This window comes from Carlito syrichta, unplaced genomic scaffold, assembly GCF_000164805.1.
Source record: "Carlito syrichta isolate Samal-C Ts95f unplaced genomic scaffold, Tarsius_syrichta-2.0.1 Scaffold302944, whole genome shotgun sequence".
Taxonomy (NCBI): domain Eukaryota; kingdom Metazoa; phylum Chordata; class Mammalia; order Primates; family Tarsiidae; genus Carlito; species Carlito syrichta.
The window spans coordinates 248,440-276,094 of record NW_007247040.1 but is presented as its reverse complement, the minus strand read 5'-3'; the positions used below and the strand labels follow the sequence as shown (position 1 = coordinate 276,094).

Sequence of the window (27,655 nt, the reverse complement as noted above, 5' to 3'; positions counted from 1 at the left end):
CCAGTAACAAACACCAAGGTTGAAATAGGAATTAAAAGTCTCCCAGCAAAAAAAAAAAAAAAAAAAAAAGCACAGAACCTAGTGGGCTCAAGATCAAATTCTATCAGACTTTCAAAGAACTGGTACCAAAGTTACTGAAGCTAGTCCATAAGATGGAACAGGAGGGAATTCTCCCTAACTCATACTACAAAGTCAATATCAGCCTGATACCAATGCCAAAAAAAGACACAACAAAAAAAGAAAACCTCAGATCAATAGCCCTTATGAACATGGACACAAAAATCCTCAACAAAATATTAGCAAAGTGAATTCAACATTAGAAAAATCCACCACGATGAAGTTTATTTTATCCCAGAGTTGCAAGGGTGGTTCAACATATGTGAGTCAGTAAATGTGATCTGCTACAGAAACAGAATTAAAAACAAAAATCACAATACTTTCAATGGATGCCGAAAGAACATTTGATAAAATCCAGCATCCCTTCATGATAAAAACCCTCAGAAAAACAGACATACAGGAAACATTTCTCAAAATAATAAAAGTCATATACCCCAAACCCACAGTCACGAGACAAGTTGAATGCACTCCCTCTCAGAACTGGAACAAGACAAAGATGCCCACTTTCACCACTCCTATTCAACATAGTACTGCAAGTCTTAGCCAGAGTAATCAGGCAAGAGAAAGAAATAAAGAGTATTCAAATTGGAAAAGAAAAAGTCAAACTATCTCTGTATGCCAATGATATGATCTTATATCTAGAGAATCCTAAATGAAATTGGTAAAGTTTCAGGATGCAAAATCAACACACACAAATCAGTAGCACTGCTATGCACCAATAGAGATCAAACAGAGAATCAAATCAAGAACTCAATTCCATTTACAAAAGGAGCCATAAAGCTAAGATACCTGGAATATGTTTAACCAAGGAGGTGAAAGATCTATAAGGAGAGCTACAAAACTCTGAAGAAAGAAATTGGAGAGGACACAAACAAATGAAGAAACATCCCATGCTCATGGATTGGAAGAATCAACATTGTTACAATGATCATATTACCTAAAATAATCTACAGATTCAATGTAATCGCTATCAAACTACCCATGTTGTTTTTCATAGAATTAGAAAAACAAGTCCTAAAATTCGTATGGAACCAAAAAAGAATCAGAATAGCCAAAGCAATCCTAAGCAAAAAGAGCAAAGCTGGAGGCATCGCATTTCCTGACTCCAAATTATGCTACAAGGCTATAGTAACCAAAACAGCATGGTGCTGGTACAAGAGCAACCACATGGACAAATGGAACAAAACAGAGACTCCGAAAATAAACCCAAATGCCTGCCACCAACTAATCTTTGACAAAGTATCCAAAAACATATACCGGGGAAGGGACATCCTAGTCCACAAACGGTGCTGGGAAAATTGGATAGCTACATGCAGAAAAATGAAACTTGATCCCTATCTCGCACCATATGCAAAAATGAACTCAAGATAGATTAAAGATTTAAATGTCAGATTTGAAACCATAAATATCCTAGAAGAAAACCCAGGAGAAACTCTTCTGGACATAGGTCTATGCAAAGAATTTATGGCTAAAGCCCCAAAAGCAAATATAACAACAAAAATTAGTAAGCAGAACTTGGTTAAACAAAAACATTTCTGCACAGCAAAAGAAATAAGAAATCTACAGAATGGGAGAAGATATTCACAAACTGCACATCTGACAAAGGACTAATATCCAGAATCTACAAAGAACTCACACAAATCAGCAAGAAAAAAGCAAATAACCCCATTATAAAGTGGGCAAACGACCTGAACAGATAGCTATCTCTCAAAAGAAGACATGCAAATGGCCAACAAACATATGAAAAAATGCTCAACATCACACATCACCAGGGAATGCAAATTAAAACCACAGTGAGATACCATCTTACACCAGTCAGAAAGGCCCTTTACTAAAAAATTAAAGAACAACAGACGCTGGTACGGATGTGGTAAAAGGGAATTCTCATACATTGCTTGTGGTAGTGTGACTTAGTATCCCCTCCATGGAAACTGGGATGGAGATTCCCCAAAGAATGGAAAGCAGACCTACCATTTGATGCAGCAACCCCACTACTAGGCCCAAAGGAACAGAGGTCGTTATATAGAAAGACACCTGCACTCACAAGTTCCTCGCAGCATAATTCACAGTTGCAAAGATGTGCATTCAACCTAACTGTCCATCAACTGACCAGTGGATAAAGAAAACGTAGTGTGCGTATATGGAATATTATATGAATAGTGTGTTATGGAATATTATTCAGCAGTCAAAAAGAATGAAATAATGTTATTCTGCAGCACCTTGAGGGAACAGGAGAAGATCATCCTATGTGAACTGACGCCGGAGCAGAAAACCTGACGCCGCACGTTCTCACTTACAAGTGGAGCTAAACTAGGATCTGCAAAGACGTGGAGATGGTGTCATGGACACTGGAGACTCGGATGCGGGAGGGGAAAAGGGGCAGAGGTGCAAAAAACTGCCTGTGGGGTCCAATTTGCACAGGTGGGAGTGGTGGGCGCGCTTGAGGCCCAGCCTTCCTCACCACTCTGTGATGCAGCTGTGTAACTGAAAGCCATTCATACCCCGAAGCCACTGGACAAGAAAAATGAAATAAGAGGCCTGATCTAAGAAGCTAAGGCGTTCGGACTGTCTCCTAGAAGGAATCCAGGGTCTTGAAGGCTGACGAGCTGAGAGGGTACGTGACCAGTATGCGATTCAGAGAAGAGATTCTGCTGGCTGGATGGAATAAGAATTGGGAATCATCCTGACTCTCCCTCAAACAGCTTGAAGCTTCTAGTTGAGGGTGAAGCTTCCAGTTTACTGGTGTGAAATTGTTGCTGGGGGTAGTCAGTGGTGTTATTTGCATTTATCCAAATTTTTAAAAAATCTATATATAAATGGAAGCTGCCCATATAATACAGCATTTCTAAAATTACAAATGATACCAACATGTTGGGCTGCGGCCATCTGAAGAACAAATTATGACTTAGAAGCAAAGCATGCTTCCTCTGAGACATTCTCACAACTGTGGAGACCAAACTTCAACTCTGCAAACACGGCGAGGAAGACAGCTGGTGAGCTTACGTGTCCGTCATCACGGTCGGCTGCTCGTCAGTGAATTCTTCGGGTGCAGGCACAAACATGCTGACTATGCTGGGTGCTGACAGCAGGCTGGATTTGGTGGCACCTGGGTAAGCAGCAAAGGGACAACGCATGAATGACGGGCGGCTTCTGGAGGCCGGGAAAGGCCCCATTATCCTATAAACCCTCCCAAGATCACATTCCCAGGAATGCGGCTGGGAGATTCCCGCTGCACTGTGGGGAGCCCTCAGTAGTGACATGAAGTCCAGAAAGCTTGTGATTTGTTCTGCTGGTGCGAAGTTAAGAGCTAGCCGTCTATGTCTCCCTCTGCTTCTTGACTTTGCACACGTCAGTACGAGTTCAGGGGTGTCAACGGGGCCGAGGGCAAAGATGAAAAGAAAAAGAGGGAAATCGACTCAAGGGCATCCCTGATGAGCTACAACCCTTATTTGTTGGCGTACATGGAAGCTGCCCACATGATGCTGTGGGTTTTTGTTGTTGTTGTCTGTTTTTGAAAGCAGGATTTATTGAGGACAGAAAAGCTCCCACAGTGGGAGGGGACCCAAAGGGGTTGCCTGATGCTGCATTTCTAAAATGACATACAGATCAACATCAAGGTGTGGTGAATGCAGGAAGGGAATGTGGTCCCAGAACTCCATACACTCAAGCAAGAGGGGATAATTTGAGCTAAGAAATACCGGTGTAGTTTTTTACTTTGGAAATAACTATCATTAGTTCCAAAGCCAAAAAGACTTCATTTTTTAAATCCAAGTATTTATGAACAGAATATCAAGTGTTTTGAAGGAACCATCTGGTGACTTACTCCCTGTCAGCCAGTCGGTACCACAGAGTTTAACACTTGGGGTTTTGATGCCTTCAAAGAACTCTGAGGCAGGAACCTTAGCAACACTCTCCAAGGATGAGTAAATCTGTCTGGAGAGCAAGGAAGTCATCTTCCACTAAGACAGCCCCTAGTGCCAGACAGAGTCTGTGGAACTATGGAACGGAGGCACTCCCAAGAAGAATCCCACAGTGACAAGCTAGAATAATGCCATATTCTAAAAAGTAGTAACTGAAACTCGGAGTTTTTCAAATGAAAAAGAAGGCAGAAAAATCCAACAGCCATTAGATAATCTATTCCTCATCGAGGGACTAGTAATGTGGTGCTGTAAAAACAAAGCCTGTGTGATCTTTCCTTAAGTAGGAAAAATTGGGTTCTAAAAGAAACACACACACACGCACGCACACACACGCACACACACACTTAGAAACCTAGCCAAGTGGGCAATGCTTTTCACAATGGGGGGAAATGGTGCCAAGCCTTTGAAAAGTCAAGACGTGTCCATACTACAGTCCCCTGCCAGATGGAGGGTTACAAAGCATATTCATAAGATGAAGACCCGCAAATGCACATGGCGAAGAATATGGAAACATCTTTATGTCACTTCCGAAGCTCCCAAATGAGAATCCACATTTTACCACCATATTTACAAGCTATATCTGAGATCACACTCTTGCTGAAGTACATCAAGTATATCACTGGCAAAGATCTCAAATTGTTTCATAAAGATGTTGTTTTGAGTAGAAGCAACAGTGTTGCAAGCATATGTGTAAACTGATTAACAAAGAAGGCCAGAACCAGGCCAAGATAAATGAAGTTACAATTGATGATTACATCATATGGTAAACAGCATGGAGTTGCTTCAAGAAGCCAAAATACAAGAGGCTTGAATCCAATACTATACGTTTCTTGAACATTGACAGTCGATGTCAACCAGACACCGAAATGCTTATGCTAAAAATGGAAAGTCCAACCCATCAGATAATATGGTGAAAAAAGCACAGGCTTACTAGAAACACAAGAAACTGATTTTTAAAAAATACCTCTGAGTCAAGGCTTTCAGAGGATCATTGCCATTATATAGTAATCACAATTAAATTTATGAAAAGGGAGTTTAATAATAATAACTGGTGGTTTCAAACCCATTATTACCTAAATCAATGCCAAGGAAGAGGTATTTTTGATCGCGGCATCGCGAAGCTGTCTATCCGTATGACAACATGGAATAAACAACACAATATTTATGGCAGTCATCTACAAAAGCAGATAGATTAAGTGATCGGTCACTAACCCCTAGGAAAACATTAGCTGAATCAGTGAATTCCTGAACATTGCTACTAAAGTGGGAACAAAGAGTCAAGTGCAAGAAGGTGGGAAACGCAAAAAGGAAGCTGTGGACCTCCGCCGCCTTTTGCTATGGCCGAGTCACGATAAACCCACAGTGGCAAAGGCAGTCCCCATTACCCTCATGTTGCTGCCAACACTTCTGATGCCACCACTGCTGGTTCTACTCCTGAATACCCAGAGTGCGCTCTACACGGAGCCAGAAGCAGAAACAGGACTCTCAGAAACGTGAATGAGCACAGGCCCAGCCCCAAAGCTCAGCTTCACAGCAGTGATTTGGACAAAAGCCCCTTGGGAGTCTTGGAGATCGGTGAAACTACAAAGGGGTGTGTGTGTCTCAAAGCACGCATGTACGTTTCAGTCCCCCAGCTGCACCAAGAACTGACCCGTCAGTTGACAGGGAAAGAGACTGGCTTTCCATCTTTGCTCTCATCACTTCATTCCATTTTTGTCACTGCAGTCACTAGATCATAAACAAGCACCCAAGACTTGTTCAATCACCCTGACTTCTCATCGAGGTTTTTTCCTAGCCCCATAGATGAGAAGAGTCTCGCCTTATCTGATACAGGGGCTGAAACTGTTACTTGCTGCTAGAGAAATGTTATCAAAAGCTGGAGAAAAACATCTCCTCATTCTGCAGGAAAATTAGAAAACTGATATGGTCTAGAAAAAAATAGGTCTGGGCTGGATGGAGTGGCTCAACCCTGTAATCCCAGCACTTTGGGAGGCCGAGGTGAGAGGATTGCCTAAGCCCACGGATTCGAGAACAGCCTGGGCAACTCTACAATAAATCCAAAAATTAGCCAGGCGTGGTAGTGCGTGCCTATAGTACCAGCTACTTGGAAGACTGAGGCGTAAGGATCGCCTGAACCTAGCAGGTCAACGCTGGGGTGGCCCTGAGCATGCCACTGCACTCCAGCCTGGGCAACGGAGTGAAACTCCAATTCAAAAAAGAAAAGAAAAATAGGTCTGCTTGATTTAAGGGACAGTTATGAGATGTAGCTGTAATTCTTTTTTGGTTTTTGTCTTTCTGCCATGAAAAGTTAACCTGTCTCTGAATTTAAAAAAGGAACAAAAGTAACAATTAACCACTCTGGTAGCTAAAATTCATGGGATACATTTTTAAAGTAAATCTGATCTTAGAGCAGATTTATGCTAAGCTTATTCCCACAAGCAGAGTCAAGTAGACATTTTCGACATGTATTTAAGATATGTGGAGATAAGCTGTTCACCTATGACCTCAACATTCTAGAATGAATACAGGTCAGCTGACCATGCTCAGAAAAGCAGACACAGGATGACATAAAAAACTGATATGCATGAGGAACGCTGAAGGGCCCACGAGTATCCGGTCTAGAAAACGCAGGGGAGGAAGCCAAAACATCATGTGAGAGGGACTAGATTTGTCCTGTGTGGCCCCAAGGTCACTATAAGGAAGAACGGTCAGCCACAAAGATGAGATGTCATGCATCCTCAGTCCCTGAAGGTGTTTGAGTAAAGGCTGGCCCCGTTCTGTCGAACTGCTGGGACTGTGGCACCTGCTGGGTGAGCAGAAGCTGGACAGACCCATGCTCTTTCAGCTTTTATGGCCCGAGACTCTGTGACTCAACTGACCTCTCGTCCTCAATGGCTGTCCCTCCAGGTCAGGGTTTAGGCACGTTGGCACATTACACTGGCGCTTCCCGGGCTGTATCTGTTCTGTTGATAAACAGAGCATTTCAGTCTTCAACGCAGTCCACTTGCCACACAATTCAGAATACAAATATTTGAGCAGTCATCTCTGGGGGCCATTTTTGGGTTATTGATTATTATTAACACTTACAAGCACATCCTAGATTTTAAGGTAGGGGTTTTGAGGCTTCACTGCAAATCTGCCATTCCGTTCAGTTCTATTAAATGCAACTAAAGGCAGGAGAGTATCTAAAACCACCCCCAAAAAGCCCAGACCACCCTGATCCCCACAACACCCCAAAAGGCTCAAGTCTTATACCTCCTGATAGAAAACGAAAGGCATGGTCACAGTTATGAGCAAAATGTTTTATGCAAATCAGGGAATACGTAACTGATTATTTGGGACAATAGCCCGAAAACGTGGAACTGGCAGAAGGAGATGGCAGGTGTTGACTGAGGGATGGGGAACAGGACTAAGGGGAGGCAGGGCAGAAACGGGAGAGTGGTGCTTCCAAAACGCATGTGCCCGTGAAAGACGAGGCAAAGAAGCAAGCCATCACCATGTGCGTGGATGGAGAGGAGGCAGGTGCTCGGAGCGAGTTGGTCCATGCTGGGTGGAGCAATCCTGAACCCTGTCTTAGGCTGCCTTTCTCAGTGTGTCCACATGGTCAGATTTGTTCTTGTGAAGACTAGTGAGTCACTGAATCAACATGTGTGGCTTAAAGCTGACATAGCACTCAACACTACACTACAGAGTCACAGATGCTCCGCTGGGCTCAGATTCGGGGTGTATTTTTTGCGGCAGTAATGAAAAGGAGAATGTTGAGATGAAATTCTAGTAGGATTTGGTGACTAGAACAGCAACTTGGAGGACGAAAAATAAACCCAGGAAAACCCAGGTGAAAGAAATTCAGCCCGCACATAAACAAAAATATTAAATGAGAAGCCAGAGAGACACGAACAAGGTTGAAGTGAAAGGTGAAAAATCCAGTTAAAAGAGCTCTTTGGCATCATGTAGTTTTTTTAGATAAAAATTTCGAATAGAAATTGAAATCAATTTGCCTTTTAATCACTACTGAGTCAATCAAGCCAGGTTGTATCTCTGACTAGGTAGTCAGAATCTAAAATGATTAGCTTAGGATGAACTATTTCCTGCAGAAAACAGTAGCATGATAAAATAAGCTTCAGAGCCCCGAGATCAGCCTAGCATGTGCCGGGCATTTCATGCTCAGAGACCTGACCAAACAGACACTGTGGTTATCAGTTCCTTAGACAGCTTCATCTCAGGAGAGAGAGAAGCACAGTCCTCTTTGGTGTGAACAAAAAGACTTCACTCACACCCAGTGACCCCGGAGGTCAGTGCCCAGGGTCCCTTCTCCTCTCCCTTGTCTGCTGGTTTGTGGCTATTCACTGCTTACTAGCACATATCACTGAACGTTTAAAATGTTAAGCACTCTTACAAAATCCAAGAGAGCTGAAATGGTCTGTTAAAAGTGAGACTGAACATGGTGTGTGGGTTTTAGTCATCTAGACCAGTTCTCTCTTTTTTTCCCTAAAGAATAATGAGGGCAAATAAGATGACGTGTACAAATACTATGGCTTTGAGAAAAGATAACAATATCTCAAGATTTGGGTTTTGTGGACACTGTCATTCGTAGTTGTCAGGAAGAAAATGAAGATAATCTCAAATAACTGGAGCCTGAAAGAATTAACCAAGATACTGAGAGCCTGACCGGAGGGGTGGGGCACCCAGCATATCACAGTAATAAACCCTTACATATTCCCAGTGTGTGCGCGTTTCAAGGTGCTTTCACAATACAATCTTGTAGCTCAAATGACACTTTAAGTAAAGGAGAAATTCAAAGGAGGCAGGCACTGAAGAGAGGACTGTGGCTGTGCTACTCGCTCCAGAAGGTAGTACACGTGCCAGACATGGTCTCAAAGTTGAGGAAATGGAGGGTGGCCGTGTAGAAGGCAGATGTGCCATGCAGCCGACCCTTACTTTAAAAGTGAAGTCGGATGAATTCTATCTTATGAGCATGGGTGTGTGCTGCTGCGGCTGGGGGGCTCTGCCAAAACACAGGACTCACATTCCCAAACCTAGTGGACAACCATGACGTCACTAAGCTGACATTTGTTAATATTATTACTCGTAGGAGTCACATTCCCTTATTTGGGGGTTACTTTACAGTTTATTCAACAGAGAATGCTGAAAATCTAGTGTGGTTGATTTTACAAATTTGCATTAGGAATTTCTCTCCCTCCTCCCCAAATTGATAACCCGAGATCTGGAATCTAGGTCTTACAGAGAGAAAGAGCTGGGCCAGCCCTGAAGGAAGAATGTGCCACTCTAGAACATTTGGAAAGTTTAAACAGATTTAGTAATTACCTTAGCTGTTTTTCTTGTTTTGCTTTAATTACTTGAACCAAAGAATGCCTTAACAAGGGAGCAGAGTGGACACAGAGAACATGGCATCAGTTAGTCTGAGAGGTAAAATGAGAAGACAGAGCTCGACCCACCAGTGTCCCAGTCGCTGATGTCGTGGGGGGCGCTAGACTGATGCTCCAGCTGCCGCTTCGTTAGCTGGCTCATTGTCAGAACACCCAGGGAGCCCCTTTTCATCTGCCTGTGCTGAGCTGGATGGGGGAAATTAGGACATGATTACCAGGGGGAACACATTTCTCAGCACACAAAGGCTTCACCATCCATGCAGAATGAACCTTCCTCAACTGTTTCCAATGTCTGGTAAATTGTACGCTCCTGTCCACATCAAAAACGAAGGCACTCTTGTTCCAGGTACCCTTCTTCATGCATGAAGACAGCACGGTGCCGCTTAGCACTGACCTGTAGCCTGTAAATATTTATCCCAGTTACAATGGAATGAAATATGAAACTTTCATTTACTTTTTAGCTTATACACTCTGCCGTGTTCCAAAAAGGACTAAAGACAGATAACATTACCTTGAAAGTGTAGCTTAACTTCCTTTCATAGAGCTTATGCGTACAGAGTTTCAGTCGTTGCCACATCCCCATGAGGTCTCCATGTATGTGTGCACATGTGTGTACTGGAATGTTTCAGAGTAGAAGGACACAAATCAACCCCAATTTTTAGAGAAAGAAACTGAAGCAAGTGAAATTATGTTACTGGGAGCCAACCAGATCTGAGGTGGTCCCTAATCTTAACATACCAGTCCCAAAGTCAGTGCCGTATTCAGTCTCTGTATGAGCCTGTGTCTACTGTTTGAAAAATGTGAATCAAATAACACTACACAGTAGATTATGGTATGTGCCTTTACTTTAGAAAACAGTGGTAACATTTTTATCCTGCAATTAGGTATGGAAAAATATCCCACCAGTGAAAAGTCATTTATTAGCACTTTCAGACCAGAAAAAGGCCAAAAACACTACCAAGTAGACAACTGAGTTAGAAACAGCCTCCCCCACTCCCACTCCACGGTGAGCAACCCAGCAATTCCCACCCACCAGTCCAGTGTAAGCGGTGGGGCAGCACTGATGAAGTTTTTCTACATGACCCCGAACACCTGGGCATCTGACAATCTGTGGTTATTCCCTATCTTCCACGACAATCTCAGAGACTGAGGCTAGGAATGACATGCCCCGGAGGGAGGTGGCAGACACGAGGAGGGACGGAGGGCCTGGCAGGAGGTGGTGGGACGAGGATGGCTGGATGCCCTCGACGAGGCGGAAGACACGAGGATGGCTGGAGGCCTAGAAACGAGGAGGGCGGGCCCCCCTGGAAGGAGACGGCAGACACGAGCGGGGATGGACGCCCAACAGGAGGTGCAGAACTGAGGATGGCTCAGGGTTATGCACAGGCTCCGCAATCATGAAACCAAGGTGGCAACTTGGTGTGATGTGAAATCAGTTATACCACTATCCTTATTATAATTATTTTTTATGTGACTAACATGCTGCTTGGTTCATGGTGGTCGTGGTAGGTTTAGCTACAAAATAGCGAATAAACTGATCAAAAGGGAAGAATGCGATGGGACTTCTTGAGTCTTGGAGTTCATATTAAGTGAATTTATGAAAATGACTAGCCATCCTAATATTAAACATCTTCGATCTTTGTTGATTGGCAAAATTTACTTGAGAAGCGCAGCTTTAAGTAAAATTCAAAACCAAATATTTTTAAAGATTTAACAGATTTTAAAATAGCAGCATCTAGCAGACTCAAAAAAGGATTTTAAACCTCTAGCGATTAAATAATTCGATTCTCAGTTGTTTCTACAGACAGTAGAATTCCTTGAGTAGCACCCTTAATGCTCACTGTGTGTGTAAGGCCCCTGACGTCATGCCTCCAAGCACACCACCCAGAGCTGCGGAATGCATGCTTTGGGTGATGAGAAGCAGAAGTGTGGCGATCTAATGGTGTGCTAAGCGAAACCCAAAAAGGCTGGATTCAGTCATGACTTTGGGATCATAAAACGCTTGATAAATTTATTTGTTTGCCTATTTATTTATTTGTTTGTTTAGAAACAGGGTCCTGCTCTATTGCTTAGGTTGGAGTGCAGTGGCACAATCATGGCTTACTGCAGCCGCAAACTCCTGGGCTCCAGCAATCCTCCAGCTTCAGCCTCCCGAATAGCTGAGACTACAGGCATGCGCCATGCCCGGCGATAAAGTTATTTTATGGTACATTTAACTAGTACTACAGCCCACTGATGTAATCATCCTGGTTAGCTCAATTTATCTCTAATTCACTGTCTTTTTTTGGGTGACCCATGCAAATTAGGAGGAGAAGACGTACTTTCATGATCTTAGCAGGTGGGCTTAAAAATGGGCATTTTTGTCCTGTTATCCAACAGCTGTTTTGTGATAAAAGAAGAAACATTCGATTTAGAACTAGTCACTCCTGTATGCTACCAAAAGGGTAAATAACTGCCACTTGGAAATGGTTTCTTAGAATTTCCGTAATCTTTATTACAACTGAATTTGAATTACTCTAAGGCAGAATGTTACAGAAAAAGGAACGTGGACTCTGAAGTCTAACAGGCCTGGTATCAATTCCTGTCTCAATCACTTAGAAGCTGCATGACTTTAGACAAGTCACTTCGCTTCTCTGAACCTGTTTCCTGGTCTATAAAATGAGCTCAGTGGCATCCGCCATATAGTGCTGATGCAAGGACTGGATCAGATAACAATGTGTGCGGAGCACACAGCACAGTGCCTGGCACATGACAGGCGTCACATCAGTGGTGGCTCCAATTACTATTAAGACTGTAAAGTCTTGGAGAACATGGGTGTCTTATTTATTCACCTTTGACCTTCAGCGCCAAGCACAGTGCCTGGCATCCAGCAGACAATAAACAGTTGCTGACTGAGTGAATGCATGAATGAATGAATGACGAAGATGGTGATATTCCATCTACCCGTCCAGCATTTAAGTTCTTCCTCCGGTCTTTCGGGATCATCTTCATTTCGAAAGACGGTCAAAGGAAATTAAACAGTTTTCAGACAATGTCCACATGGAGCATAAACCCTATTAGCACACATGATGAAGGTTTACGGAAGTTGCCCCTGTTTGTAGCTCTGATTCTCGTTATGGATGTCCCATGTGAAGTCTCTTAACTGGCTCCACAGGGCCAGGTGGACGCCCATGTAGAATCCAAATGGAACTCAGCTCCTCATACGAAAAATCTAGGATCCAGCCACAGAAGACAATTTCAAAATACTTGCTTCCTACAGAGCCTGTAAAATGCCATGCCTTTCTCTCCCCTAGCCCAAAGGAGCGAGATTCAGTCCTGACTTCGGGATCATTACACATGGCGCATTTATGTCACGATAACCTACATCAGATGTTGCCAATGAGGAAGGTGATTCAAATCAAACGAAGGCGTTCCGTGTAAAATTCTGCCACAGTTGATGCTTGTCACAGGTCCCAAAGCCAGCTCTTGCTATGTTTTATGTTTAGACTAGTGAAATATGATTTTATTTTACTGAATTGCAAAAGTCAGTGATCATTTCTTAACAAATTAGGTTTCTTGGCCAATCAGCAACTATAGTGATTTATCAGAACTTGAGATGTGGACAAAAGGGGCCATACAATGCCTCACGGTCTCTGAGAGCATGCCACACAGTGTCACCAAAGACGCAAACGCAACATTAAAAAATTAAAAACAAAACAAAACAAAAAACAAGATTGCTAAAACTGAAAACCAGGCAGCAGATCATGTTCCAAAATCTGCATACAGGCAAAATGACCACCAGAGGAAACCTTACTTGAGATAGAGGAGTGGCCGCTTGTCTCCGGCATGCCTGCTTCCAACGTGGGGGCGGACGAGGACTCTCGCGGCATGTCCAAAGTCGAAAGGCCTTTTGCGGAGGAATCTGCAAGGGGAAGTATTCAAAGCTCAGGCACAGCTTAGAAACGAGCTCAAGAACCTTTTCCGTGTCTTCTTCCCACTTGCCTACTACATCCATTCCAATCTTTATGCACCTTCTGGCCCCGGTAATTACGTTCATAGAATGACACACACTGGTCTCAAAGCTCCATGGAGAACTGACTCTCTGGGACTTCCTACCTCTATGGCCAGGCCTCAGGGACTAGTGACGGCACAAAGATGGAGCCAGAGCTCAGCTGCTCAAGGTACACACTCCTGGACAAGCCACTTGAGCTTTCAACAGAGTGTGTTTTCGTCTCATACCTAAAGATGCTTCATAGTTCATTCCACCTATCTCCACCTTCACCTGGCAGTTTCCTACTCCTCATTTTGTATCTCAACTTGCATAGAAAATTCCCCCTCCAGGGAGGCTTGTAGAACCTGTCCCCCAAAATATATAGACAAAAACACTGGGACAGGTGCCCCTTTTATGTAATTACAGAGAACCTTGTCTTCAACCTTTTCCAAACTTGCCACATTATAATGTAGTTGTCTTTTTACTTGTCTATAGCCTTCGCTAAACTAATTTAAGAGCAGGAACTGTGCTTAACTTGGAATACATATGCACGATTTACTCAGATTTTGTGCTTTGTTAGTTGGACAGGAGACAGACTGCTATCATTTGTTCTCCTATTTAAGGAATGTTGAATCTAAGGTGAAATATTTTCTGCAGATAATATTGACTTATTAATCTATCAATAACGAGAAACAAGCTGCATTATTCTAGGTAACTACAAACTATTTTTTTAAACTTTCTGAAACGTGTAATGACTTTTCATAGCAAACTCCCTACAACTCTCTCCAGACCAGCTTGCACCTTCAGCAGCACCACGCAGCAGGCATCGCGAACACCCTGGGGGCTTGGAGTCACCACTGCGGGCTTCCCTGACCACACTGTGCTGGAACTCCAGGACGCCCACCCCGAACGACTATGAGAGCTCAAGCCTGGATGTTCCTGCTTCACACTTTTCGAAGCATCAACTCTTGTTTCTTACCACAACGCAATCTACCACACACTCATACCAACATATGATTACATATACAGATGCAATTCTACTATGGGTGACCATTAAACTTGCTAAACTGTCATGAATAAACAGTACAGTAGATCCTAGGTGAGGGACCAGGAAAGAAGTTTTTCAGTGCCGATTCTGTAGCACCCATTTGTAATTCTCAGAGGCCTTTCTGAGTAGATGTGGTTTGCTAGATTAATAACTTCTTGATAACAAAAAAGTATAACTGCTGTAAAGTTCCCAAACGCTCTAAATGAACCACAAAGTCACTGCTGCTTTTGGATTACTTTGGCCATTAAGATAGTAAAGACCAGGTATCGTTTTCCATTATGTATCCTCCCCAATCCACTCGTCAAAAACATGTGTCATGATCTCTCTTACTCTCGTCCTCCATTCCATGTGTGCTGCAGCTAAGGCATAATCATCTCACCAACGTGAACGAGAAAGCTTAAAGCTAATTTCCAAAAATTATCTGAAAAATTATTAAGACTTTTAGAGTTTTGGTATACTTATTAACATCCTTGGTGTATTTTTAGTTCTGAAGAAACATCATTACTATAAGATAGTAAGCAATAATTAGTGTAGCAAGATTCTGTTATCCAGGTAATTTTTCTAAATCCTCCATCATTTTATGAAGGCTTTTATTTGCATACAGTGTAGGACAAACATCTGAATAGGGCTATCCCCTTGGTTTAAAGCAGCTGTAATTTGATTTTTATAGTGATGTGCAGAGAATGTTATACTATGTTTTCATTCACTCAACAAGCCTTTACCAGCTGCCTACTAGTCACTTGGATACAACCAGGAACAAACCAGAAACATCTGCCTTCAGGAGCATTCATGTTTTGGAGAAGAGACAGACAGTGATTACAATGCACAAAGTAACTAAGCTATTTTATGTTTGATCAATTCTTTGTAGAAGAGAAATAGAGCCGAGAAAGAGATGTCAGGTAGGGGTTGCAGGGCGGGGAGGGTGGGGCACAGTCCAGGGCAGGCCTCAGTGGAAACAGATTTGATCATAATTAAAACAAGTGAGACCTCATCTCTACAATCAATCAAAAAATCACCCAGGTGTGGTAGCGCACGTCTGTAATTCCAGCTACTGGGAAGGCTGAGGCGGAAGGATTGCTGGAGCCCGGCAGGTCGAGGCTGCGGTGGCCGGGAGCGGCCACTGCACTCCAGTCTGGGCGACAGAGTGAGACTCCCACTCAAAGAAAAAAAACAAGTGAGGGAATGAGTCAGGCAGACATCGACAGCTCCATGCTGAGGGACCCGCCAGTGTGCAGGCCCCAAGGTGGGAACGCATAGGAAGTGTTCAGAAAATGGCACGAGGCCGCTGTGGCCGGTGGAACTGCGGCGAGCGCGTGAAGATGACACCGGAGAGCCCTTGGGAACCAGGACCACCCAAGGGCTTTTTGGCTATATTTTTGGGACAGGGTCTCACTCTGTGGTCCAGACTGCAGTACAGTGGTATGATCACGGCTCACTGCACCTTGAACTCTTGGGTTCAAGCAATCCTCCCACTTCAACTTCTGAGTAGCTAGGACTACAAGTGGGCACCACCACATCTAGCTAGTTTTTTCTTTTCCTTTTTTTTTTTTTTTAAGAGATGAGGGTTTCACTATGTTGCCAAGGCTGGTCTCCAGCTCCTGGCCTCCAGTGATTGTCCTGCCTCGGCCTCCACCAGGCTCAGTCATTTAAGGCACTTGAGATTTTGCTATGAAGAAACAGGGGGCCACGGGAAGGTTTTAAGCAGAGGAACAGTGTAATCTCGTGTCTCAAAGGATCACTCTGGCTGTTATGTTGAGAGGACAAGGAGGTGGAAAGGGCAGGAGGTGGAGACAGGCTAGGAGGCTCCAGCCGTCAATCCTGGCAAGAGAAGTCGCAGCTCGGACCAGGGTGTGAATAGAGGGGTGAGAAGAAGGGGATGTTGTGAAGGTAGATAGAGGTTGAGAGGTAAAACAGATGATGCTCATTCCATCTTAGCTTCAGATGAACAACAGATACTTTTTTGGGCATGAACACGTACCACAAAACGTTTGAGAGATGTGGCCGCAGTTCCGCACTCCTCGCTGAATCCACTCCTGTCACCACGGGACTCTGAAGTTCCTCTCACTTGAGAGGTGGAATGAGTTTTCCCTCTGGCTTTGGTTCAGAGCATGATTTGCTTTGGCAAACAGAATGTCCGCAAGCGTAGCATGACCAAAGGTGGGAAGAGTGCTTGCTCTCTGACAGCTCCGCCATCACTGGGAGATGAGTATTCCCAGGCTCCCTAGTGGGGGCTGGCGAGCATGAGAAGTGGAGCCCACCCCCCAGCCAAGCCCTACCAGGATGTGAGTCAACCCCCGGATGACCCACAGGCACTCATGCTGTCCAGATGCTTACTGTTGTACGTTGTACGTTGCTGTCATGTCTGTTACCCAGCACTAGGCAACTGAGAGTTGCCCCAGCACACAGATAATATGCAAAGCCATAAAGACCAGATTGCCAAGAGACTGGGCATCCACAGAGAAGAGGGTCGAGGGTCAAAGGGCGGAGCCCTCAGGGCATTCCCTCATTAGGGAGACAAGCAGGAACCCACAAGAGACTGAGGCAAGTGACCACTGAGTAACAGGAAAACCAAGACTGTGGTGTCCTGGAAGCCAGATGAGGCGGGAGGGGGCAGCTGTGTCAAATGCTGTAGACATATCACCAGAAGACCTCAGAGCTGACCACTGATGGCTATATTGAGCAGCAAAGGCCCCTGGTAAGCTTGACAAACGCAGTTTTGGTGAAATGGTGGGGATAAACTTTCAAAGGAATTGTTACTATTTTGCAGAGACAGGATCTTGCCTCTGTCTGGGCTGCAAGGCAGAGGCTCTCCACAGACAGTCATAGCACGCCACGGTCTCCAGCTCCTGCGCTCAAGCAGCCCTGCCCCCTCAGTCTCCAGAGTGGCTGAGACTAGAAGCACATACCACCACGCCAGACTTAGGAATGAGTTTCGGGAAAAACAGAACGGGAGAAGACCGGAGATGGTGCTAGTAGAGACAACTCTCCCACCGCGGTTTGCTACAAGCGAAGGAGTAGAATGAGATCACAGTTGGGAGAGCTGGAGTGACGAACTTTCATTGAGACGAAAGATTCTGTTTGTGTGCTCAAACCAAGAGAAAAAATTAAAAAACGAAGTGGTGGGAGGAAGCCCAGGGGCTCGCATCTTGAGCGGTGAGGGAGAGGGCATCTTGCCCACGTGTGGAGGGCTGGCTTCCAGTGGGTCACCGGCTGGTCAGCAGCAGCCGCAGCCCAGAAGGCCCGGCACGCAGAGGCTGGAAGAGGTCTGCGGAGGCGGCGGGAGGTGTGCTAACTACTTCTGACGGCATCCGTGGGAAGAGCTGGTGGGAGCTGGGGAGAAAAGCAGCCATGAAGCAGCCGCTCATGAGGATGTGAATGAACCAGAGCCACATGGCATGGCTGCCAGGTCAGCTCCAAGACGCGGTCGAGGCTCCTGGCCGTGAATATAAGAGGAGACCAGCCGACATTATGAGCTTTCCTTTGACAGGCGCAGATGCTGCCAGATGGAGCTGGGTTTAAGAAGGCTGGGTTTCATCAAGCAAGCAAGCCTCCAAAGGCAGAGGCCAACAGCGGGGTAGGCGGGGAGGGAGCACACTGGCAGCCGCAGATGTCAGCTGAGTGAGGAGAGAAGGTGCGAAGTGAGGGGAGGACCTGGAAGACAGGGGTCACTGCGGTGCTGCCCAGCGAGGGGAAATGGCAGCCGGGGGGCGGGAGGCCCGAAGCTGTGACCGCAGAAAGGGTGCGGCTGTCGGCAGCAAGAAGCACTGGAAGCCAGCTGCCGAGCTGAGGTGGAGGGTGAGGAAACAGTCCCTGGAGAAGACGGATGCAAGGAACTAAGAAGCCAGCGTATCGGAAGAGTCACCTACACTGATGCTGAACCAACAAGAACTCAGACGGGAATGATCTGGGCAAGAGGAGGAAAAGCCAGTCGTCAAGCGTGTCAACCAATGAGAATGAGCCAGGGGTCAGCCACGACGCAGCGGGGAGTGCAGTGGGCAGAGGGGTCTGATGCCGTGAGCCTGGGGCTGGGAGGCTTCGCCGACAAGGAGGGGCCTGCCTGGAAGGGGGCAAGGAAGACGCTGACGCCTGGCGTGAGCCCAGCACACGGCGGGAAAGCAGTGTCCTCGGGCGAGCTGGAGGGGGCTTTGCTCACGCGGGACCACGAGTTTCGAGGACTTGGGGAAGGGTCTCAGGAGTCAGGGTAGGGTGAGGGGAGGCCTCTCAAGGAAGGCATCGTGGCCCTGTGGGGCTCTGAGGGAGACAGAGAGGGTTCCTCGCAGGAACGGACACGAGCGGAAAGCGCATGGTGAGGTTCGCCCGGGACGCGTGGTGACTGGCCGCGGCAGGGCCGTGAGTCTGGAGGACAAGGGGTCCGGCGTCTGGCGTCCCTCGCCCTGCTGACGGAGGCTGTGGGCACACACGCCTTGCACGCCCGCAGGCCAGGGAGGGGGATCGGCAAGTCTGTGGAGGCAGGGCCCTGTGCAGACACACAGTCATGGCGACAGGACAGCACATCGCACAACAATCCAAAAGACACTGCGATTGTCAGATACTTTTCTCTCAAATGTATTCTCTGCACACAAAGCCAATTTCTTCCCTGGTAGCCTGGGAGCGACCTGACATAAAGGTGAATAAAGAAAGGTATACATCTATACATACATACACACACACACACACACACACACACACACCCCACACCCACTGCAACCTACACATCACGTACAGCTCCAGGAAAACCTCAGTGTCTTACACATACGGCCCTGTAGACGCTGTAGTTTCTAGGCCAGTGCTGCCGTCCATCCGCAGGCAGCAGGCCTCCTGGCTCCAAACAGTAAGGAAGTGCCCCACTTTCCCTCAGAGCCTTCTTAGCTTCTTAAGCAATGAACAGGATCTTTTTTCTTCTGCCTGACTAGAGCATGACCCTTTCCAATACACTCTTCCCCGTTCAGCAGATTTCTCAGAGCATCTTTGAGGCACACAGCTGTCCTGTGAGCCAGAGAACAGCTAGAAACCTCTGGGACAGATAAAAGAGCTCAGTGCCTCCCCTCAGGAGCTGCTTTTGTGGGGGTGTGGGGAAGCAGGACCGGTGTCGGGCACAGCTTCTGCCTGGCCGGGCTGCTGGGGCGAGGGGCAGCGTCTCCTCAGGCCTCGGGTGCTCTTGTGTGGGATGAGGGGCCGAGCTAGAGGTCTGCAGGCTCCTTGCCAGCTATCAGCGTTCTAGTAGTCTACGAATCTACCAAAATCGCCATCCCTGGGCAATTCAAATTTTTCTGAAAATTCACCTTTATTTTTTTAAGATCGGAACTAAGCACTGAGGAAGTGCTCGGATCAGTAGTATAGCAATATTACAGAAGACTGTGGTTTGGGATGGGGCGGACTATGGTTTGCCACACCTTTCCCTTTATCTTTCTTGGAAACATGCCTCCAAGGAAACACAAGAAACAGCACCTAGGAGGCAGATCTGTGTGCTGCTGCTGTTGGGGACTGTTCCGGTGAGACAGTCACTGCCAGGCTCTTGTGCTCTGGTTTGGAATTAATCTGCAAACACACCTGCAGAGAAGCAGGACGAGTAAGTGGCTTTATTAAGCAAAAGAAGAGTGTGCTCTCAAGAAAGGAGAGTCTGTTTCTGGAGAGCCCAGTTATTCTTGAGCTATAACATTTATTCTTCTGGGTGGGTGTTAAGGAATTTGTTTCGGGTGGGTTTTTCCTAGAAATGGGTGGTCTTAGGGCTGAATCTCTGCTACTTCTCCCTCCTGTCAGGTAGGGGAGTTTCAGGCCTTTATAGAGTCATACCTGGATGGTCATGGCACCCCAGCAAGAGAATATTTTTGTAAAACCATAACGTTAATGATATTATCATGAGTGTATAATGAAGGTGAATGTGGATCCTGGCGATCTCTGGTCAATCTTGGTTCTTGAGGGGCTCGCTCCGGGGGTCTCTAAGCGAGTTTCTGCTTTGGTGGTCAGCTGTTGACCACAAGCATCCTGGATGAAAGGACTAGACCGCTAGGCTGCTTGCTTGCAGGCTGTGGTTTTGTAACAGCTGCTGCAGTGTTGACACGCTTGGAACCTTCCCACAGTCCGGAAGTCTCCCGGCCTGACCTGCCTCCTTTGACAGCTTCATCCCCAAGTGGTGTCCGTGAATTAGGGTCGAGGCTGTCAACAGCACCTTTTGCTTTCTGATAACTGGTTTCTGATAATTGGCTAGCACCTACAATCAGCTGTAGCCCCTAAATGATCCGTGATCATCCCAGTCAGTTCTTGATCATTTCAAACACTTTCTGCTTTATTTTGGCCCTAGCCCTAACCCTTCACATTTGTTCTGTCTTTGGGCTATAGCAGAGCTCGCTAAAGTAGAGCGGGGGGGGGGGGAGTGAAGAGTTCAAGTTAATGCCTTGTGTTGGCTAAAGACAATTAAGATAATATTTGGAATCTCCTGATGTGAATCAGCCATCGCCTCTTCTTGCCAAGGGTGGTCAAGAATGGACTGTGGAGTTTAGAAACAACATAAATACTGAAACATATATGGAACCCATGGAGTCACATCTGAATCCAACACAGTGTCGCCCGCAGGAGGGGTGCAGGGTGACCGTGAGACCCTCATAAAGTCACCCCCTGACATAAGATTTTGAGTTTGAGGCCTGTTCAGTGCCAATTCCCCAGTAAGTAAGGAGCGCAACTTGAGGGAGAGGCTGTGGAAAAGAAGACAATCACGCTTACCTGGGTCCTTCTGTTCTCCCAATCTGTCCAGAACGTTGAAGGAAATGTCGAGGTACTCTCTCTGGATGGCACTGACAGCAATCTTCCTCTGCTTCCGCTGCCTGGGAACAATCTGGATCTTAAACTCAGACTCCTCAGCTCCATCCTCTCCCCGCTTCCTTTCAGTATTCTGCTCTGCATCCGATTCAGCACTGGGGTCAGACTTCTCGCCCTCTGCCGGCCGCTCCCCATCTTCGGGGACTTTGAGGAGGACCGTTTTTGCCCCTGAACTTGGCGCCAGCCCACCGGGCTTCTCCTCCTCGGGGCCAGGCTCGGGGCTACTGTCCAGTGACATCTCGGGGAGAGCAGGCGACTTCTGGAGGAGGTCTCGTTTCTGTTTCAGCGTGAGCGGGCTGCCGCAGAACTCGGGCAGCTCCTCTGGCCCGGACAGCTCTTCGGCGTCCGTAGGGTCTTCCAGGGCTATGAGAGCAGAGTCTGCGTTGTTTCCTGAGTCCTTGGAGGAGAAGTCTCTGGAGCAGTCCTCCACACTCACCTGCACAAGGGGAGCTGTGCTCAGGCTGAGGACGGAAGAGTGGCTGGGGACGGAGGGCGGGGATGCAGCGTCTGGGCCAGGGGCACCACCACCGCCTTGGTTTGTGGTTTCCTCTTCCTCATCACTCTCCACTATTCTGAGCGGTGGGAGAGGCTCGAAGACCAGCGAGTCACTATCAGATGTTGAGAACACGGAGTGCTTTTCAGGCCCGGAAGTCGAGTCTGAGGACAAATCGATCAGATCGAGGTCCTCTTTGGGGGCAGGCTTCAGCGGGGAGTCCACCTTCACCTCGAACGTCTCCATGCAGTTCAGCCTAACCTCCGGGATCACAGGCCTGCGAGCATCTGGGAAGCCCTCCACGGCTGGGTTCTCAGCGATTTCCACACTGTCAGGCCTTGTGGCAGAATTCTGTCTAGAACGCCCAGGGTCATTTTGCCTTTGTGCGGTGTAAGCGGCTTGAGCAGGTGGCTTCTCCACGTCGCACCGATCTATGCATGACTTCCTGCGATGCTCGTCTAATGTAAACAAGAGGGAGTCTGCATTCCCTATATCAAGAGATTTTTGTTTTAAAGAGCGTAGCTTTTTTTTCTGAATGCTTTCTTCTCTCACACAGTGTAGAAGGCTGTCTTGTAACGCACCCGTTTCTCTATATTCAGCCAGTTCTATTTCACCTGATTAAAACAGAAAAAGCTAGTACTATTTTACTTGGCTATTTCACCATTTCCCCCTCATACTTGGGCATATAATGGGCAGAAATCATAATCACAATCCCAGCTCCACAGAAGGGAAAAACTTTTTGGCCAAGTTTTTGTGCGGTTCACTCTAATTTCAAAATCTGGAAAATTTTGGATTGAAATAAACCACAGTGGGAGATTAAGACCTGGTTTCCAAAATCAGGCTTCGGGATAATTCCTCAGCTCTACTCATTCGTGCTCAGGAGAGGGGACCTTATTTTTGGCTGAGGCAGAGCTAGCCAACTGTATTCAAGTCGTGTGGAAGAGAAGCAAACATTTTGCAACCAATCAACTCAAGCAATGGCCCTCGAAGACGATCAAGACGTTAATGATGCATCTGTCGGTTCACGTATATATATAAATGGGACTATATATATACTGCTTGTGCACACATATATATAAAAATCAACGGCATTAAAGTGTGTGCTAACATGATAAAATTAAGATTTCACCCCAAACAAACGGTAGAGTACAACATTTCTGCATAAAATTACTAAGAGAAAAAATTCATACTTCTCTGAACATTCATCTCAACCGGCTGATATTTCGCCATTTTGCTGCCGCCTATTCTTTTCAATCTTGCAAAAAAAGTTTGAGACTCTTTATTGCAGGGTCCAGTAGGTGTATCATGAATATCAGATTCATCAAAAACACTATCTTCTTCTAATTGGGGAGAGAAAGTCAAAATTACACTTAAGAGGTTATTCTCTCTTAGGCTGTGTCTACACAAGCATTTCAATGCAAGCATTATGGAACAAAGTCTGGGATGGTTTTGGTACCAGCGCACGTCTAGCCATGGGTTGGCATCTCATCCAGGCACCAAATTATCCATATGCTGAATGGGGCAACCTGTAGCAAGATCGCCCATCATCTTCCACGTGGTAACTGGCAGCATTTTTAAGAGGCATTTCGAGATTTCACATAGAACCTTTTTGGGGAAACTTGTCCAGTGCACTTAATACCAGATGACACAGGAGTCTATGACACTGCTTGAATCTGTCTGCCTTATGTGGATATTCAGGCCAGTCTGGCAGAAGGAAATTAAACAAAATGAGCGGATCTTGCCCTTTCCAAAAAATACCTGCCTTCCTGGAATTTGGGTACTAGCATAGACACAGCCTAACAGTACATGCACCTTATACTGTGTGAATGCAAAATACTGTACTCTACATTTGGTAATGAAACACACAACACACAGAAAAAGCTTAGAAAAGCCACTTGTCATCTCAAAAGCTCCACAAATGATTATGGACTGAAAGAATAGACAAAGGAAAAAGAAAACAGAAAATAACATTTCCTCCTCTTAAAGCAAGATTCTTCTCTGAGGAGTTAACCGAATGTAACCATTATAGATCTCATGTATCCCAGAAAGAATCTGGCTTTCTAAGGCTTCATAAACACACTGGTCACTTGGACTGCCTATTGAGCCTGTTTCTGCATCTGTTCTCCCGTGCCCATTTGGCCACTTTTTTTTTTTTTGAGTTGGAGTCTCACTCTGTCACCCAGACTGGAGTGCAGTGGCCGCTCCCGGCCACTGCAGCCTTGACCTGCTGGGCTCCGGCAATCCTTCCACCTCAACCTTTCAAGTAGCTGGAACTACAGGCGCGCGGTACCACGCCCAGCTAATTTTTTGATTTGTTGTAGAGATGAGGTCTCGCCAAGTTGCCCAGGCGGGTCTCGAACCCACGGGCTCAGGCAATCCACTCACCTTGGCCTCCCAAAGCACGGGATTACAGGCTGAGCCACCGAGCCCGGCTCATTTGGCCACTTTCAAAGGAAGATAAACCTAAAGACACATTGATGAGGAGAGTTGCTATGTCACAACGTACAAGACCTACTTAAAATTTTCTTCTTTCAACCTTTTGAAAGACCAAAGCCACACACAAAGCAGCAAGAGAAAAGGTTACTAAAATGCATTTAACGAATGAAATCAAACTACAATTTGAGTTGACTATCACTGAAACGGTAATATTTGGTCTGTATTTATATCTAGCTCTATGACAGAATGAGGCTCAGGTGTGATTATGATATTTCAAGATTTCTTGGGGACAAGGGCAGTATATGTATCAAGTGTTAAGGACCGATCCTGTTCTAATACACAAGATTCTACAAGTAAATGAAACTTGAAGCAGTAAAATTTAGATGAAATAGCCATACTAATATTTTTAATTAAATAGAAAACAAATGTTAACAGTCAAAATAGATTTTAAAAAACAGTGAACTTCCACAAAGACAAGAAAACCTATCAAATTTTCATATTTCTAGGGAATATGGCCCAAACACTAAACACACATTGAGAACATCAAGGCTTAACCTGATCTACCCAATTTCCCATAAACTAAGTCTTAAACTGGTAGACAACATGTTCTTCAGGAAGGATCTGAATGGTACCAGGACTTAGCTTAGTTCTCAGACTTCCATCTATGGCCAACCCAGATTCTTGGACCTTTGAGCAATAAACCAACAGTGGAGTACCGGCTACAATGTATCCTACTGAGATATTTCCAAAGCAGTCTTACCAAATTAGACTGTACTAATACCACAAAGGGTCATCGGACACTTGGGTTTCTCCCAGGATTGGATTATCAGATGATGTCACCTTTTACAAGTCCTAGTCACCTATGACATGCACTAAAGAGCCACCTTGGTTCTTCATCTCTCAACTGAGAGCAGGCTATAATTTTACTCTAAAGTTTCATTCTGTCTTCTTTTAGAAAAAGCTATCAGTAGAAAAAGCTTTGGTACTAAAGATCATTTAAACCTATGCAGCAAAATGTTTCATTTCCCTTGCCTTGAATCACTTTGAGTTGAATTTAAAGGCTAGGAAAAAACACTTCAGCAAATACTAGACTCCATTAAAATTCTGTGAACGCCAAGTTCAGGGTCGACTGGAGACCTACAGGTGGATGGCTCCACTGGGTGCCAACCACGATTGTGCCCAAAGCAAGATGCTTCCAACACACAAAGACATGCAAAGGGTCCCTAACCAAGCAGCAGAAAACTCCTTACAAAGTATTCTCTCTTGTGATATGGGCTTTGGAAGCATAACCATTACTTCTCTTGATTACTCAATCCAAAAGTTAAGGTAGCAGCATTCATGGGAAAGTTAATGAAGCAGCGACTTTTTTGACTCTGCAGTGATGCTGAGGGGCGCTTCTCTACCTCCCAAGAAAAACATTGTCTTGGCATGTATCACGCATTCAAGCTAAGTGTGGGCGAAACCCACACTCGGGACGCACCTTTTTCTTTTTCGCTGTATCTGCTTATGTTGCTATTGTCGCTGTACAGGGGTCCTGCCGAGGCCTGGGGCTTGCAGCTGTGATACTGGGCATTGAGGGTATTGACTGTTATGTGAATCAGGTGCAGCAGGATCTTGCTGAGATCACAGTCTCGGTAGGGATACTGCTCAACAAAATGGAGGGAACAGCACAATGGTTACTCTAAGGGAGACACTTTCCCACTGGATCTTGCCAGGTATGTTTTTCAGTCTCTCTTAGGGATGACAAGAAACAGAAAAGTAAAAACAGTTTCTGAGCACAGCCTTATTTTCACAAAGCACCACATTCCCTTCCTCTCGCACCTAAGCTGCTGGCAGCAGGGCATGCCAGCTCCTATTACAACTCCCTTCAATAAAATTATCCGACATGAACATTTCGTGGATGAATACAATTTCCCCCATCTTTTTTCTGGCATAACAACACTTAGACGAAATATGAGATTTTGTGTATAAGCAGAGGTTGTTAATCAATGTCCCACCATTTATCATTTTTTGTCCTAAAGATGTTTAGGGGCACATAGTGACAGGATTTCCCTTCCTGTTTTCAACTTAACAGCTCTTTGCTTCTCTGCATTAATTGCACATCATGATTCTTCTACCGAAGGTCTCTTTTTTACCTTACAAATGTCTCAGCGTAAGCCACAGCTGTCCCCCTAATGTTGCTCGGGGTCTCGCTGAGCGAACCATCTCAGCTAAGAGGGAGTCACCGCTGCCACCCACCTTGTAAAGCACGACAAGCAGAGCCTTCAGCCACATCCGCCGGACGTGGGGCTTCAGGGACCAGAGGGAGCAACGAGGCGGCTGCTGGAAATAGTGCCGCAGCTGAGGGCAGGAACAGTATTTGAGCACCTGAACCACCAAGGGGAGAAGGTGTTTTCCCAAGTTAATGTTATAGTCCATGACCTGAAATAGGAAAAATATGAATGACTGGAGGAAAACTACAAAGAACACTTGGAGTCAAAGGAATAATCTGAACCAACCCAGCAAAAACACAAGCACAATATTTACCAGAAATCTCACAAAATATTAGCGGTAATGGTTAGTGTATATGAAGGGGGAAAAGCATAGCCTCATAAGAAATTGTAAAAACTTATAAATGAAAATAGTTTTACTTTGCTTAATTATTTGTCTACTTCATTATCTATCGAAAATAAAATTTTATCTATTAAGATGTATTTATTCAACTATTAACTAGAGTTAAATTAGACAACAACAAAAAACTAATATTGGCAATCCACTGTCAATTATACTACAAGGCTGTAGTAATCAAAACCAGCATGGTACTGGTACAAAGCAGACACATGGACCAATGAAACAGAACAGAGAATCCAGAAATAAACCCAAATATCTGCCACCAACTGATCTTTGACAAAGCAGAAAAAAAACATACACTGGGGTAAGAACACCAGTCCACAAATGGTGCTGGGAAAAGTGGATAGCTACATGCAGAAAAATGAACTTGATTTCTATCTCTCCCCATATACAAATATTAACTCAAGATGGATTATAGACTTAAATGTCAGACCTGAAACCATACAAACCCTAGACGAAAGCCTAGTAAAAACTCCTCTGGACATCAGCTGAGGCAAAGAATTTAGGGCTAAAACCCCAAACGCAACAACAACAAAAATTAGTAAGTGGTATTTAGTTAATACCAAAATGTTTCTGCATAGCAAAAGAAATAATCAACAGAGCACATAAGAAACCTACAGAGCCAGCTCGGTGGCTCAGCCTATAATCCCGTGCCTTGGGAGGCTGAGGTGAGTGGATTGTCTGAGCCCGTGGGTTCGAGACCCACCTGGGCAACTTGGTGAGATCTCATCTCTACAATAAATCAAAAAAATTAGCCGGGTGTGGTAGCGCATGCCTGTAATTCCAGCTACTTGGAAGGCTGAGGCGGAAGGATCACCAGAGCCCAGCAGGTCGAAGCTGCGGTGGCCGGGAGCGGCC

At 45.5% G+C, this 27,655-nt stretch overlaps 1 protein-coding gene across 1 annotated transcript in view; it reads right to left on the bottom strand.

Moving 5' to 3' along the window:
* The window catches only part of UNC79 (unc-79 homolog, NALCN channel complex subunit), a gene marked incomplete at its 3' end in the record, with an annotated part of 165,707 nt that overhangs the window by 8,477 nt on the left and 129,575 nt on the right, over window positions 1-27,655 (bottom strand). Inside the window, exons 28-35 of the mRNA XM_021711940.1 lie at window positions 26,426-26,608; window positions 25,668-25,830; window positions 22,942-23,091; window positions 21,163-22,365; window positions 13,218-13,325; window positions 9,494-9,610; window positions 6,917-7,000; window positions 3,121-3,223 (exon numbers count right to left, since the gene is read on the bottom strand). Of these exons, the coding sequence (XP_021567615.1) occupies window positions 3,121-3,223; window positions 6,917-7,000; window positions 9,494-9,610; window positions 13,218-13,325; window positions 21,163-22,365; window positions 22,942-23,091; window positions 25,668-25,830; window positions 26,426-26,608 (2,111 nt within the window). The remainder of the gene's footprint in view (window positions 1-3,120; window positions 3,224-6,916; window positions 7,001-9,493; window positions 9,611-13,217; window positions 13,326-21,162; window positions 22,366-22,941; window positions 23,092-25,667; window positions 25,831-26,425; window positions 26,609-27,655) is intronic.